Source organism: Ipomoea nil, unplaced genomic scaffold, assembly GCF_001879475.1.
Source record: "Ipomoea nil cultivar Tokyo-kokei standard unplaced genomic scaffold, Asagao_1.1 scaffold0302, whole genome shotgun sequence".
NCBI lineage: Eukaryota > Viridiplantae > Streptophyta > Magnoliopsida > Solanales > Convolvulaceae > Ipomoea > Ipomoea nil.
The window spans coordinates 514583-526948 of NW_017616730.1; the positions used below are offsets into that span (position 1 = coordinate 514583).

At 36.7% G+C, this 12366-nt stretch overlaps 4 protein-coding genes across 6 annotated transcripts; 2 read left to right on the forward strand and 2 right to left on the reverse strand.

Moving 5' to 3' along the window:
* The first annotated feature begins 29 nt into the window (after positions 1-29).
* LOC109160215 (outer envelope pore protein 16-4, chloroplastic) lies at positions 30-1887 on the forward strand. Its single transcript, XM_019308454.1, has 6 exons — positions 30-135; positions 228-279; positions 386-417; positions 535-568; positions 1144-1211; positions 1478-1887. Exons 1-6 carry the CDS (start codon positions 64-66, stop codon positions 1607-1609), a joined length of 390 nt encoding a protein of 129 aa, XP_019163999.1. The 5' UTR covers positions 30-63; the 3' UTR covers positions 1610-1887.
* Positions 1888-2395: 508 nt separating this feature from the next.
* LOC109164018 (caffeoylshikimate esterase) lies at positions 2396-5494 on the forward strand. 3 transcript variants are annotated; one of them, XM_019312770.1, is made up of 8 exons: positions 2406-2638; positions 2758-2848; positions 2948-2980; positions 4162-4308; positions 4475-4605; positions 4683-4820; positions 4907-5005; positions 5146-5460. In XM_019312770.1, exons 1-8 carry the CDS (start codon positions 2618-2620, stop codon positions 5413-5415), a joined length of 930 nt encoding a protein of 309 aa, XP_019168315.1. In that variant the 5' UTR covers positions 2406-2617; the 3' UTR covers positions 5416-5460. The 3 variants fall into 3 exon arrangements, with proteins under 3 accessions (XP_019168328.1, XP_019168315.1, XP_019168322.1); XM_019312777.1 differs by having other exon boundaries at positions 2967-2980; XM_019312783.1 differs by lacking the exon at positions 4907-5005 and having other exon boundaries at positions 2396-2638; positions 5146-5494.
* A 116-nt stretch (positions 5495-5610) lies between these two features.
* LOC109164038 (NADH dehydrogenase [ubiquinone] iron-sulfur protein 5-B-like) lies at positions 5611-7671 on the reverse strand. Its single transcript, XM_019312791.1, has 2 exons — positions 7380-7671; positions 5611-5900 (listed from the first exon to the last, which is right to left on the reverse strand). The coding sequence occupies exons 1-2, from the start codon at positions 7662-7664 to the stop codon at positions 5799-5801; spliced, it is 387 nt and encodes a 128-aa protein (XP_019168336.1). The 5' UTR covers positions 7665-7671; the 3' UTR covers positions 5611-5798.
* Positions 7672-8218: 547 nt separating this feature from the next.
* Positions 8219-12084, reverse strand: LOC109158253 (peter Pan-like protein). Its single transcript, XM_019306155.1, has 8 exons — positions 11984-12084; positions 10679-10728; positions 10396-10575; positions 9811-10041; positions 9567-9659; positions 9286-9473; positions 8770-8963; positions 8219-8585 (listed from the first exon to the last, which is right to left on the reverse strand). Exons 2-8 carry the CDS (start codon positions 10694-10696, stop codon positions 8452-8454), a joined length of 1038 nt encoding a protein of 345 aa, XP_019161700.1. The 5' UTR covers positions 10697-10728; positions 11984-12084; the 3' UTR covers positions 8219-8451.
* Positions 12085-12366: the final 282 nt, after the last annotated feature.

Here is a 12366-nt window from a genome sequence, read left to right on the forward strand (position 1 = left end):
GGGCCGGGCCTCACAAACAACTAAACGGCCGCCCTCACGCCGTCGCAGGGAAATTGAACTACGATGGAAGCAGACATCTCCGGCGAGTTCCCTTGCTCTTCGATCGCCGTTGATTCCGTTCTCCGTATCGGTACAGTATGTTTTTCTTCTCTCAATTTCTCTTTCTATATCTCCGTATGTATTTATCGAAACACACTGCATTCAAACAGTGAACTTATCTATCGCAGGCTGGCTTGATCTGGGGCGGTTTGACCGGCCCTCTCGACGCCGACAAACAAGGTTGTCGCCATTTCTGATCATCGAGCACCTTAAATTATTTACTTCTGATTTAGTTACTTAGTTTTTGTTTGTCATTCATTCAGATTCATTGTCTAAACTTCCACAGGTCTCACTGGTCTTGCTCGTGCGCCGTTCATCGTAAGTTCTTCATTTTCTTCTCAAGTATTTCTCAAACACTTCTTTGAATGCTATACTGTCTTCTGTGTTTCTGATTGTTCAAAATGTGCTCCCATTTTCATTTTTCTTCAAATACAGGCTAGATCAATCGGCCGGTTGGGCTTTCAATGGGGTAAGAAAAAAAAAAATTAATCTTGTTTTCTGTGTTGGAACTGACTCTGCATGTTTTTGAGTTCTGAATTCATTGTTCTGTATATTTTAGTGGAAAAAGTTTGATTCTTTGAGCGTCTGAGTTTATAATTATAACTTTGTTGAATTGAGAAATTTCTTAGTTCCAGTAGGATAGTAATGAACTTCTCTCTTCAAAAGATATGAACTTCTGGCTGGTTGCATATGAAAGGATTCTGCTAGCAGCTAGCCTTCTTTGCCTTCTTGATGACACTAGTATTCTGACCTTGAGAGGAATGAGAAAGAAATAATCTTTTGTATAAAAACTAAGGAATTCTCGAGTTTGGTGGCTAAACGAGTCTAATGGTTATGAACTTAGCCTTCCTGACACCTTGAGAGGAATGAGAAAATAATAATCTTTTGTATAAAAACTAATGAATTCTCGAGTTTGGAGCACTAAGTGCTCACAATGGCTAAACGAGTTAGCCTACCCCGACTTCCATATCCACGTTTTCATAACTTTTTCTCATTATTGTTTTTAATGTTTTTATCTTATGCACTTTGGGTTCTTGTCTTCAGGACTCTTTGCTGCAGTTTTCTCATTCACTCATTGTGGTGTCCAAAGATACAGGAGGAAAGCTGATTTGGTTTGTTCATTTTCACTTTCACTTTGACATTTTTAGGTCTCTTTGCTACTTTTTACTTGGTTTTTATGTTTCAATTCACCTGACTAATTACAGTATGATATTAACGAATACTCGCTTTCATGTTTTCTTCTGCACAAGCCTTAGTCATTCGTTACCATGATTTCATGTGTTGCAAATCTGCACGACGATTTGATCCTTGACAAGTATTATGCTGCCACAGTTTTTCCTCTAAGGCTGAAGTTTATGCGCTTCTGTTTTGTTTGCAGGTTAATGTTTTGACAGCAAGCGTCGTAGCAGGCACAGTGATTGGTGGTACTCGACAATGGAAGCAGGTTGCGGGAATAACAGGTCTTGTATGTCTCTTATATGGCGTTAACGACGGCTCTAGATCAATCTAGAAAGCATTTGGGGAAGAAGTGAACCAGTAGGCTTAAAGGGACTGACTTCCAGCTTGATTCATCTTCTGCCACAGAAGTTATACATTCACATTTTCATTGTGATTATTTGGTTTTGTTATCTTTTCACTTATAGTTCATAGTTTGAACCTCAACTAGAGTCTTTTCTAGCTTCTAGGAGTAAAACTATTGCTGCATTGTAGAATCAATGCTTACATCTGCATAAGAGAGATAGAAAAATAGTCTTTTTAACAAAGAATATTGCATTAATGACATTCTAATATGCAAAGTGACTTTCTCATAAAAGCTTATCGAAAAAACTACTTTGAACAGTTTTTTGAATTTTAGCATTTTGGAATATTAAGTTGTTACCAAAGCTGATTAATTAAACACTCATATTGATTGTTTAACCAAGTCAAATAATTAAGTCAAAAATTGACTGATAAGTTAACTATGTTACCAAATATGACCTACACTTCCACGGGTTTAGCTCAATGGTTTAGTTGGCAGCATTTGGGAGAAGAGACCAAATTTTAACCTTGGCGGCAGTGTGGGAATTATGTCCAAGGGCAGATTCTTTGTGCGCTCTGTCTATTGAACCATTGAGTCACCGGGATTTACATCCTCTCACATGCTTCTGAGTGAAGATTAATTTAGCTTTAAAATTCAGCTCCAAATTATAATAATTGAACCTCACCCTATATTTGAATAAGACTTCATGTACTAAACTAATGATACTCAAAAAAAAAAGATTCTATTTTTATCATTATCCAAAAAGAAAAAAGTTGTGGAAGGAGGGATGGGCTATGCCCATACGTCACTTGTCATTATTATCTGAATTCGCTACGAACCAAAAGTCCAAAACCGAGCTTCCCCATTTCACTCCACCTTTGCACGCCATGAATCATAATATTATCAACTTCTCCAAATCTCTTCTTCACACCGTCTTCTTATAACAAGCATTATACACAGATCTTAGCAAACTTTTGATTCTTTTCTTCTTGGTAAAAGATGGCTCTTGAATATCAAGAGGTTTGTCGTCTTCCCATCATCATATATATATATAGCCCTTAGCTTGCACGTTTGATCATGGTTACATGTTATTATATCCACGTCTGGGAATTATGTTGAATGGTTAAAATTATTGTCAGGGATACATAAGGAATTCAAGAGGGGTGCAGCTTTTTACTTGCAGATGGCTGCCCTTTTCTTCTCCAAAGGCCCTTGTTTTCCTTTGCCATGGTTCTCTCTCTCTCTCTATCTATCTATCTCTCTCTTTGTTTTGTTTTATGATTTTTTTTTTTTCTGGTTTTCAATAAAGATTGATTAAGGAGGTTTCAGGGTATGGCATGGAATGCAGTGATTTCATGAAAGGTAATAAATGTTTGTTCCCTCCAATCTTACTTGTTTTCACTTTTTTTTTTTTTTTTTTTTGTTTTCTAATATTCTTTTGGAGGCTGTCATCAATGCTGGGTGTTTCTTTCACTCTTTTTGCCCTTCCCAAACTATTCTAATTATGCCACTGCAATTCTAGAAAACCAAACAATTGAGCAAAGTGAATCCTCTTGTTTTCAGACAATATAATGAACCTTGTTGAGGTTGTTTCTTTTGGTTTGGTCCCTCAAAAGATTCTTCCTTTTCCAGCATTAATTCAAGAATGGATATCCCAATCTTACTATTTGGTAGAATGTTCTATCAATTTTTGGTAGGTTGTTAACCAAGGACCCAGAATGGTCAATGGCCTTAGCTGGGAAGTGCAGGGCAATATCCTAATCTCTTGCTCCCTTATCCTCAACTTTAAGTAACTTCACAACATACCAGTTGAACTCGCAGTTTTATACCCTTATCCTCAACTTTAAGTAACTTCACAACATACCAGTTGAACTCGCAGTTTTATATTATTATTATTTTTGTTCCCCTTTCTTTGATTTACGGGAAAGCCCACAACCAAATGTGTGCTTTGAGTGAAGCTCGTCTTATGTCCCTAGTTGGCTGGCTCAAACCAAGACGGCCAATAGACCCCTTCGAGGAGTCAAACTTGAAACTTTGTGGTTAGTTGGTTACCGAGCCAACTACCTGACCAACTTAGTTGGGTTGCCGTGTTTCCCATTTCTCACCCTTTTGTAGTGCACATGCAATTATCCGAAGTTGCAAACTGCTAGAATATTTAGTGGCGCAATAATTGGTGTTGGCAAACCCTTCCTTCCCTTTTAAGCTTTTAAAGATATTGTTTAAAATTTTGCAGTTTATGCTAAGACATAGTCTTTTATTGTTGCTTTATGCAATACATTATTCATGCTTTTCTGCTTGAAATAGAAAACATAAATACTTATATAGGTAAATTATGTTCAAGCACATGACATGGTTCGTTCAATCAACAGACCTTATAACATTTGGATCTTATGAACTTGAGTATGCACAAATGACAAAATTTTACACTGCAACAGAGATTCGAGAGTGATAAATTTATATGAGATTATCTTGATGGTTCTAAGTTCAACAAACTGTATGATCGATCATGATATCTTAATATACTCTGCATTTGTTGTAACTAGATGTTGGGATCAAGCTATCTACCCATGGCTATGCTGTGTTTGGAATCGATTATGAAGGGCACGGGCGGTCAATGGGTGCTCGCTGTTACATCAAAAGCTTTGACAACATTGTGAAGGATTGCAGTCTCTTCTTCAAATCGGTTTGTGGTAAGCTGCCTGTCATCTTCCATAACAATAGCTTTTCACCATTTTTGCTCATCTTATTGAATTAAACGTGTTTGTTTAAGCTATATATTGAATTAAACACGCTCGTTTAAGCTACATTTACCATTTGCTTCATCTGCTGCCTAAACTGTGTCATTTTGGATTCCAGCACAGGAGGAGTACAGAGAGAAGAGAAGGTTTTTGTATGGAGAATCTATGGGAGGGGCAGTGGCTCTGTTAACACACAAAATGGATCCTTCTTTCTGGCATGGTGCGATTCTTGTTGCTCCTATGTGCAAGGTAACATCCATATAGAAGAATCATGTATGTTATTATTGGACGTAATATATAGATAAATAAGGAATTATATCTATCAGATATCTGAGAAGGTGAAGCCACATCCCATGGTTATAAGCTTGCTGACTAAAGTTGAAGATGTGATACCAAAGTGGAAAATTGTTCCCTCAAAAGACATCATAGATTCAGCCTTCAAAGACCCCGCGAAACGTGAGGAGGTGAGTAAAATGTTAAAACCCGAGAAATCACAAGGACGGTTACATTTATACATTGATATTCTCTTAACAAATATTGTTGAACGTAGATACGGGGAAACAAGTTGATCTACCAGAATAAACCCAGACTGAAAACCGCTCTAGAAATGCTAAGAACTAGCATGAACCTCGAGGAAAGTTTGTGGAAGGTAAGCATTTATTATATTATTGCTCAAATTCTATGATGCACAAAAACTCCTAAGGGTTAGCATTTTCATGTTTCCCGTTCTCAACATAGCTAGCTAGCTCAATAGAGTTGATGCAGGAGATACTTACTTGTGTTTGACAGATTACACTTCCATTCTTCGTGCTGCATGGTGAAGAAGATACAGTAACAGATCCAGAAGTGAGCAAGGCATTGTACAAACAAGCCAGTAGTAAAGACAAGACAATCAAATTGTATCCTGGAATGTGGCATGGTCTGACATCCGGTGAGCCTGATGACAACGTTGAACTTGTGTTTTCAGACATTATTTCTTGGCTTGATAAGCGATCTTCAAATGAAACTGATGCTACTTCCCAATCCCAAGTAATTCCACAATTTCATTCTGCAATGTAAAGATCTTAGTAATAATATTTTTGATATGTTCTGTCACCTGTTTAATGCTGTGATGAGTTCCACCACCATTTTCACCTGTGGCGGCTGTTTAATACTATCTTCCACACAAAATGGGAGGAACAGCAATGTTGATTTGATCATAAAACAAACTGCAGTGTAAACACTTGTATTCGTGTATTATAAACGTACACCGAATGATAGATTATGGTGATTACTTGGCATTTAGGAGTCTAACTTGGCAAGCAACCAATAACAGATGCTGTCAACATTCCATGTCACAAAAAGTACAATTCATTTAATTCTTTATTCTCAGAGGATTCAGAAGCATCCAATTCAACCTGCTTCAAATGGTTAAAACCATAACAATAAAGGAAAAATGTCAATCAATGATGAGTTCCACCACCATTTTCACCTGCCTTGTCCTTCTGCCCAGCTGCTCTTAGTTGACGCTGCTCTTCCTTGTATATCCGATTCCTACGTTGATACTGCAAACAATAGAAATCTTTGTTGATGCAACAATATAACCTTTTCATGTTAATTCCATGCAATATGCCAATATTAATGGTGTGTGGGTTAAAATAAACAGGCATGCATTTCATATTCATGCAACCATTCAAATTTATAAAAATGGAAAGGCTTGCTGGTTGTGAAGCATGAAAGCAAAAAAGGCTTCCATTCTAAAATTTTGCTTACACCTACCTATGGGCTATGGGAGAATTAATTGAAACTAAAGTTGAAGCAGAGAGAGACAATGAAACAAATTAACCTTCCCTGGTTGACATCTATTTAGTAACCAATAATATTATTATTATGCTTTCCATTCCTCTGGAAACTTTCCTGTTTCCAAGATGCTACTGAAATCTCCCAACCCCCCTCCTCCCTGACTCCAAAAATAAAGTGTTATTCAGGCTAAAGATCCAATAGAGCATGAAACTTGAGAACATCAAACTGGTCAAACAATTCTATCTTTTTATTGTATGTAAATGAATAAATCATCCTCCTAGACAGTTTTATAAATTGTCCTCACATGGAACACTGCACATACATAACAAGGGACAAATAAAGAAATATAGAGGAACCTGAAGAATAATAGCCACATTTGAGGACCTGAAATCACATTCATGACATATATACTTTCAACAATCTTAATGGCATTTGCCATTTTGGTGATTTTTATGCGTATGCCGTTTACAAGCCTCTCATTTTCTTTCTTTCTTTTGTTTCAATTGTTTGTTTTGCATTTTTATCATTGTCTCTTTGTCTCTCTTATCCCTTTTTCACATTCTATAAACCCATCCCAAAAAGAAAAACATCACCATATTTTACCACCACAGATGATGGGGATCATCACCAAGAAAAGGAATGCTTCACCTTTTTATGAAGGAACCTTTTGCTTTTCAAGCCATGTTTTTCTTTTCTTTTTTCTTGTTTTCCTTCCATGACGAAAAACAAGATAACTATTGGCACAACTACAGGTCCTTCACTGGTTATAGGTGGTGCCTAAAAGTTCATCTTATAGCGCAGATAAAATACGCAAAGGGTTCACGTTCACCTTAGCCTCAAATCGATGTTCACAAAAAATGGAGGGTAGGGTCCTTCACATTTGCAAGAATACCATGTTACCTACTCGACTACCAATGAAAAACACTGCAGGGACAATGGCATAATCTACCAGGCACAAATTGTCTAAGCATTGATTTCTCGGCTAAGAAGATCATCGATCTAAGAAAGACATAAAGGGCAATGCTATCTATTACTGATTGAATATATCCTAATACTGAAAAGCTCTAATTTTTATCTCAAAACCCTACATCACCTGGACTGATTTGGGACCAGCTTGATATGAACATCCTTAACAAAAACAATAGCTCCTCCATATGAGATCAAAAGCTCGAATCTAAATTTGGATAGAGATGGAGCGGAAAGAAAGAATTAAGAGCATAAAGTGAGTAGAGAGGAAGGACCTCTTTGGAGTGGTGGAGACACTCGAGATAGTCTTCTCGGAGAAGAGCGCAGTCCTTGGGCTCCCGGCAACCGGACATACATTCACTGAAATCCATCCAGAAATCGTAGCAGCGGCCTTTGTTCCCAGTAATTCCCCATCCCGACGCCATTCTCTTCTTCTGAAACTCTTCGCCGAAGAAAGTGTGATCGCAGCAAGAGCAACAATGCCGTCCGAGCAGAGTGAGGGAGATGGTGAATGGTCCTAATGGATTTGATCGATCCGGGTAGTATCCATAAGCCCACATTGAAGCCCAAATTAATGGCCCAGTCTGTCCCATCTCAGTTGTTTCACCTTACAATGTGGACCCTGATCCTAAATTGTATTCCGTCTATTTTTAGTATTGAAATTGTAAATATCTAAAATATAAATTGAGTTTTTAAGTTTTGAGAATTTATAAATATAATACATCACAAATTGCAAATTCTTTTGTACCAAAAAAAAAAAAAAAAACAAATTATATATTTTTAAAAGGTAAATTGTGTATCTTTAAACTTAGATCCACCTTGCAAGTTGAATCTGAGTCTACAGAATAACTTGCCGTCCCGTCTATAACTTTTTGTTTGTCTTATTTATATTTAGACACCGAATATTGTATATTTGTATGTAAAAATTAGACGTTATATGTAAAAAAAAAAAAAATGTTTTAACTTAGAATTGGACTTCTCGTGCGCAGAAGTATCCAATCAGATATACACTCCAACAAAAAATGACTGGAAAATAAAAACTATAGAATGAAAATAGTAGATAATTTAGGGATTATGCTATCTTGCAAAAATAATAATAATAATAATAAGTTTCTACACCATTTTCTTTCTTAATCATGTATTAACCAATAAGCAATATAATGCAAAAAGTTACAGACAGGCCAAAATTTGCTAGTGTTGATTAAGCTTGGAGGACAAAAAGTAACACTATAAAAAGATCAACATGCCAACAAATGGAAGCCATTGGAGCTCTGAGCATACTTGAGTTAGAGCATCTAATTGAAACATTCAAAGGCATTGCTATTCAATTCGCAAACAGGTTATTGTCTAATCTTCCTCAATTTCTTCTTCCTCCTCTTCCTCTTCCTCTTCATCTTCTTCTGCTTCTTCTTCCAAATCCTCGTCGCTTTCTTGCTGGTTTTCAGTTTCACTTCCTTGCTGTTTTTCGGCACCACTATTTCCTGAAAGTTGCAAAAATGGTAGCTATAAATATTATGAGGGCTGCATTGCTCCACAATCAGGAAAAACTCTTATATTCCTATGTGCCTTGCAAAGGCTCTAGTTGTTTAAAGAAAAGTAGTAATATTTTCTAGAATTAGTCGATGCTTGCCAAAAGAAATAAATAACTGTATAAAAAAAACATACCGAATTCACTAAAAATGACTCCACCCGAACATAATCCCTCCTCAACCTTGACTAGTTGGAGAGTCATTCTAGGCCCAATTTCTTGAAGTTTGACAGCACTTTTTGTCGAGGCTTTATTTAGTCTACCGAGATCAGTTGCTAAATTTACAGTTGCTGCCTCATCATCTGCTTCGCTTTCTGATCCATAACCAGCCCTAATAACCAAAACAAGAATGACAGAAAACAAATCAATTGAATACGACAAGACTATAGCACACTTGATCTTTCTTTTTCTTTTGAAAACCACACTTGATCTTTCTTCTTTATCCATTAAGGAGATGTTACAAAAGTCCATTGCTTAGTATCTTCCTGTTATACTTTCTACTACATGGTATTCTCTAACTCTATAATGTTTTTTGGTTTTTGCAAGGAACCAAGATTAGCTTAACTAAAAGTTGAACCCACACCTCCCGTTCTCTCATTGACCATGTTAAACAAGATTTAAAATAAGAGTTTAGAAAAGAGAAACAGCCATACTTTGTAATAAAGTCGCTCATATCTTGAAGACTACTTAGATCAGGCACTTGATGGCTTTGTACAAATTTCCGTATCCTGCGTGAAACACCAACAGGCTGTAGCCTGATTGAGTAATGCCGAAAGTCAATAACTTTCTTCTCCTTGTCATAGTTAAGTAAAACAATCCTTTGGCAAGAAGAAAGCTTGACCTGCAAGATGGCTAATGATTACTAAGGAGCAACAAAAGAGACATTCTATATGCTGTGTGTGTGTGTGTATTATATCTGATGAGTTTCACCCACAGTGTTTATATCGATGGCAGGGAAGATATTCTGAAACATAATAGTCGTGAGCTTTAGATGTTGTTCCCCAGTCCCGAAACCAGAAAGCACAATCTGCAATATTTAACTCGCAGATCTTAGCAAAGCAAGCAAACAATACAGTACAGGGTTTCTAATATAGACTAGGAATAAATTCGGCATCAGAAAAAGCAGTCATATCTATATCCATATGACAATAAGTGGAGTTGTAAGTGTAAAAGATTACCAAGGGGGAGTTTTTAAAAAGATTTGGAGGACGCCTTGGGTGCAATTGAGATTTTGCAATGTCAGCAGCCAGTGCATACTCGAGTATTTTAAATGTAAGGGTTGGGCCCTGAGGGGCACGAGCAACCCGTAAGTATGGAGAAGCGTTGGTTTTTGATAAAATGAGAAAATGTGTAACACCCATCGGCCCTGCAAAATTCAAGAACTCCTTGAGCTTATTGCGCTTCGTTTCCTGCAAGACAAAGCAGAAAAGCGAAAAATGTCAAGTGAGTACATGCAGAACAGATTCGAACCCATGACCTTTAGTCTGACTCTGATACCAAATTGAAATGTGCTCCATCTCAACTAAAAGCCTAAGCTGATAGTGAGATTGCACATTAATGGTTACATGCTCAACACTCCCATTTTGAAGCCATCTCTCCTTTTTAATCTTTTCCTTTTAAGGTCGAAAATCAAAATATCACCCGATTCATCTCTGTTGTCTTTTAAAGTCATTTTGCATGAAATCCTCCTCAGTCCGACAGAAAACTGAGAATATGCATATTCAGCGTAAATCCTATTGAATGTTTAGAATGAAAATGCTTACCTTGAGATTGAGAGCAGTATAAGGACGCATCAATTCTCTCAAATCTTTTCGCAATGTTCTAAGAGAACCAGGCAACTTCCCCCTCGAAAACACCATGCTCTGGGGAATCTTGTCCCCAGTTATCTGATTAACATTTGGTTGCTTCTTACCGATTGGTTTCACAGCAAGCTTCCTTTTTTTCTGAAAATTTTACATTAAGACATTGACATGTGAATCTAGACATCTAAAATCCACCCCAATAGCTACTAACTGAAGTAGGGGGGAAATAACTTCAACTACTTACATTTTGAAAACGAGCCATCTCTTCTCAAGTTAGCAAGACACCTTCAAGCCCTAGCAGCACATTGTTAGAGCAAACCACAATCAACGCTAAATCAATCAGCAAAATATAAAATACTTTAAAACTTTTCTTAAACATGCAATTTTCGAGGACTTGAAGCAAAATCTGGACAGTATTATCTTCATCAGAGTGTGCCTATATCAAGTATTATCAAGGTTTTTTTCAATTTCGATTTTTTCGGTTTTGAACAAATGAAACCGTTCAGTTTGACATTGTAATTCGGTTCTGTTTCCAAACATTTCATAATTCCTAGTTTTCTAGCACACATAATTTGATTCACTATCACATATTCACATTTAGTATTACGTATAAATTAATCATGATAAACATTGCACTATCTAACTGCACTACCCTGCAATAAGCCGATAACAATATAACATTTAAGGGGGCGTTTGGTTCAGGTTATATTATATAACCAAGGGAATGTGACATTCCCGAGCTTACATTCCTATGTTTGGTTCATTTTCTCTGAGGGAATATAACATTCCCAGGAAATGCAACATTCCCTCCACATAGGATTTTGAAGGGAATGTGATTCCCTTCATTTTGTTAGGTAATGTAGGATAACCTTGCATATTTATGAATTTTGTCATTTTAATTCTAATTATTTAAAGATATATATTTTATGTTAGCTTATATATATATATATATATATATATATATATATATATATATATATATATATATAAAAGATAAGATAACCCTAAACCAAACATAATTATATTACATACCTCAATTTTAACCAAACACAGGAATCTAACATTCCTAGTAATCTAACATTCCCAGCAATCTAACATTCCTAAGGTAATCTAACATTCCGTGAACCAAACGGCGCCTAATATAAGTTTATAACATTACTAATTCACTAGGCTCATGTCAAGAATTGGCAATTGGGGAGAGGCCGAAGCTGCAGCAATATTTAAATAAAAAAAAAAATTATATACCAAATCTCTAGGCTCTAAATAATTCAAAAAATATCATGAGCTTGTAGAATGGGTAGTCTGTAGAGGACAAACAACTGTGTGAGGTTTGACTTTGAAACGTATCTGATATGGTCTCCATTAATGAATGGTTCTAAACTTTGAATGAATGACAACCCAATATTATGGCCTTTTCTTGTAGGAGGCTGTAGCCCTCCGCGGCAGCTGTAGCAGGAGGCCACAGGCCCGCAATACTCCACCACAACCGCTACCCTCCGCCACCGCCCTAACACGACAGTAAAGTTAAAGAATAAGGAAGAAAACTCACCTCGCAGCGTCCGGCGTCCGATAGTTTCTGGCGCTCCGCACCAGTTTCGGTGGAGGCTGCGAAGAAGACGATTTGGCGAGGGCTGCACTGCAGGGTTTAGGACAAACTGTGTAAACAGTCTAATTGTAAATTTGTATAATTAAATTAAATCATTATTATAATTATTATATTATTATTTAAAAAAAAAACAAATTATAAATATTCAATATATAAATGGTGTATTTTGATCGAGATCCATGGCATACCTATTGAATCCTAACCGCAAATTATATCGTACTCCACAGTGCATAATCGATTATGCATCGTGCATCAAAACGACGTCGTTTTGTTTAATAAAAAGAAACGGCACCCGTTTTTTCGTTGTTCCGCACTCTTTCGCAAAA

Excerpts from the sequence above, each read along its gene's own strand:
- LOC109160215 (XM_019308454.1), top strand. The coding sequence starts at position 64 with ATGGAAGCAGACATCTCCGGCGAGTTCCCTTGCTCTTCGATCGCCGTT. Across the intron at positions 136-227 it reads CCGTTCTCCGTATCGGTACA|GCTGGCTTGATCTGGGGCGG; the intron begins GTATGTTTTTCT and ends TATCTATCGCAG. Across the intron at positions 1,212-1,477 it reads ACAGGAGGAAAGCTGATTTG|GTTAATGTTTTGACAGCAAG; the intron begins GTTTGTTCATTT and ends TTTTGTTTGCAG.
- LOC109164018 (XM_019312770.1), top strand. The coding sequence starts at position 2,618 with ATGGCTCTTGAATATCAAGAG. Across the intron at positions 4,606-4,682 it reads TTGTTGCTCCTATGTGCAAG|ATATCTGAGAAGGTGAAGCC; the intron begins GTAACATCCATA and ends TATATCTATCAG. Across the intron at positions 4,821-4,906 it reads ACCCCGCGAAACGTGAGGAG|ATACGGGGAAACAAGTTGAT; the intron begins GTGAGTAAAATG and ends TGTTGAACGTAG.
- LOC109164038 (XM_019312791.1), bottom strand. The coding sequence starts at position 7,664 with ATGTGGGCTTATGGATACTACCCGGATCGATCAAATCCATTAGGACCA. Across the intron at positions 5,901-7,379 it reads GTCTCCACCACTCCAAAGAG|TATCAACGTAGGAATCGGAT; the intron begins GTCCTTCCTCTC and ends TATTGTTTGCAG.
- LOC109158253 (XM_019306155.1), bottom strand. Across the intron at positions 10,042-10,395 it reads ATACTGCTCTCAATCTCAAG|GAAACGAAGCGCAATAAGCT; the intron begins GTAAGCATTTTC and ends TTTGTCTTGCAG. Across the intron at positions 9,660-9,810 it reads TTTTTAAAAACTCCCCCTTG|ATTGTGCTTTCTGGTTTCGG; the intron begins GTAATCTTTTAC and ends TAAATATTGCAG.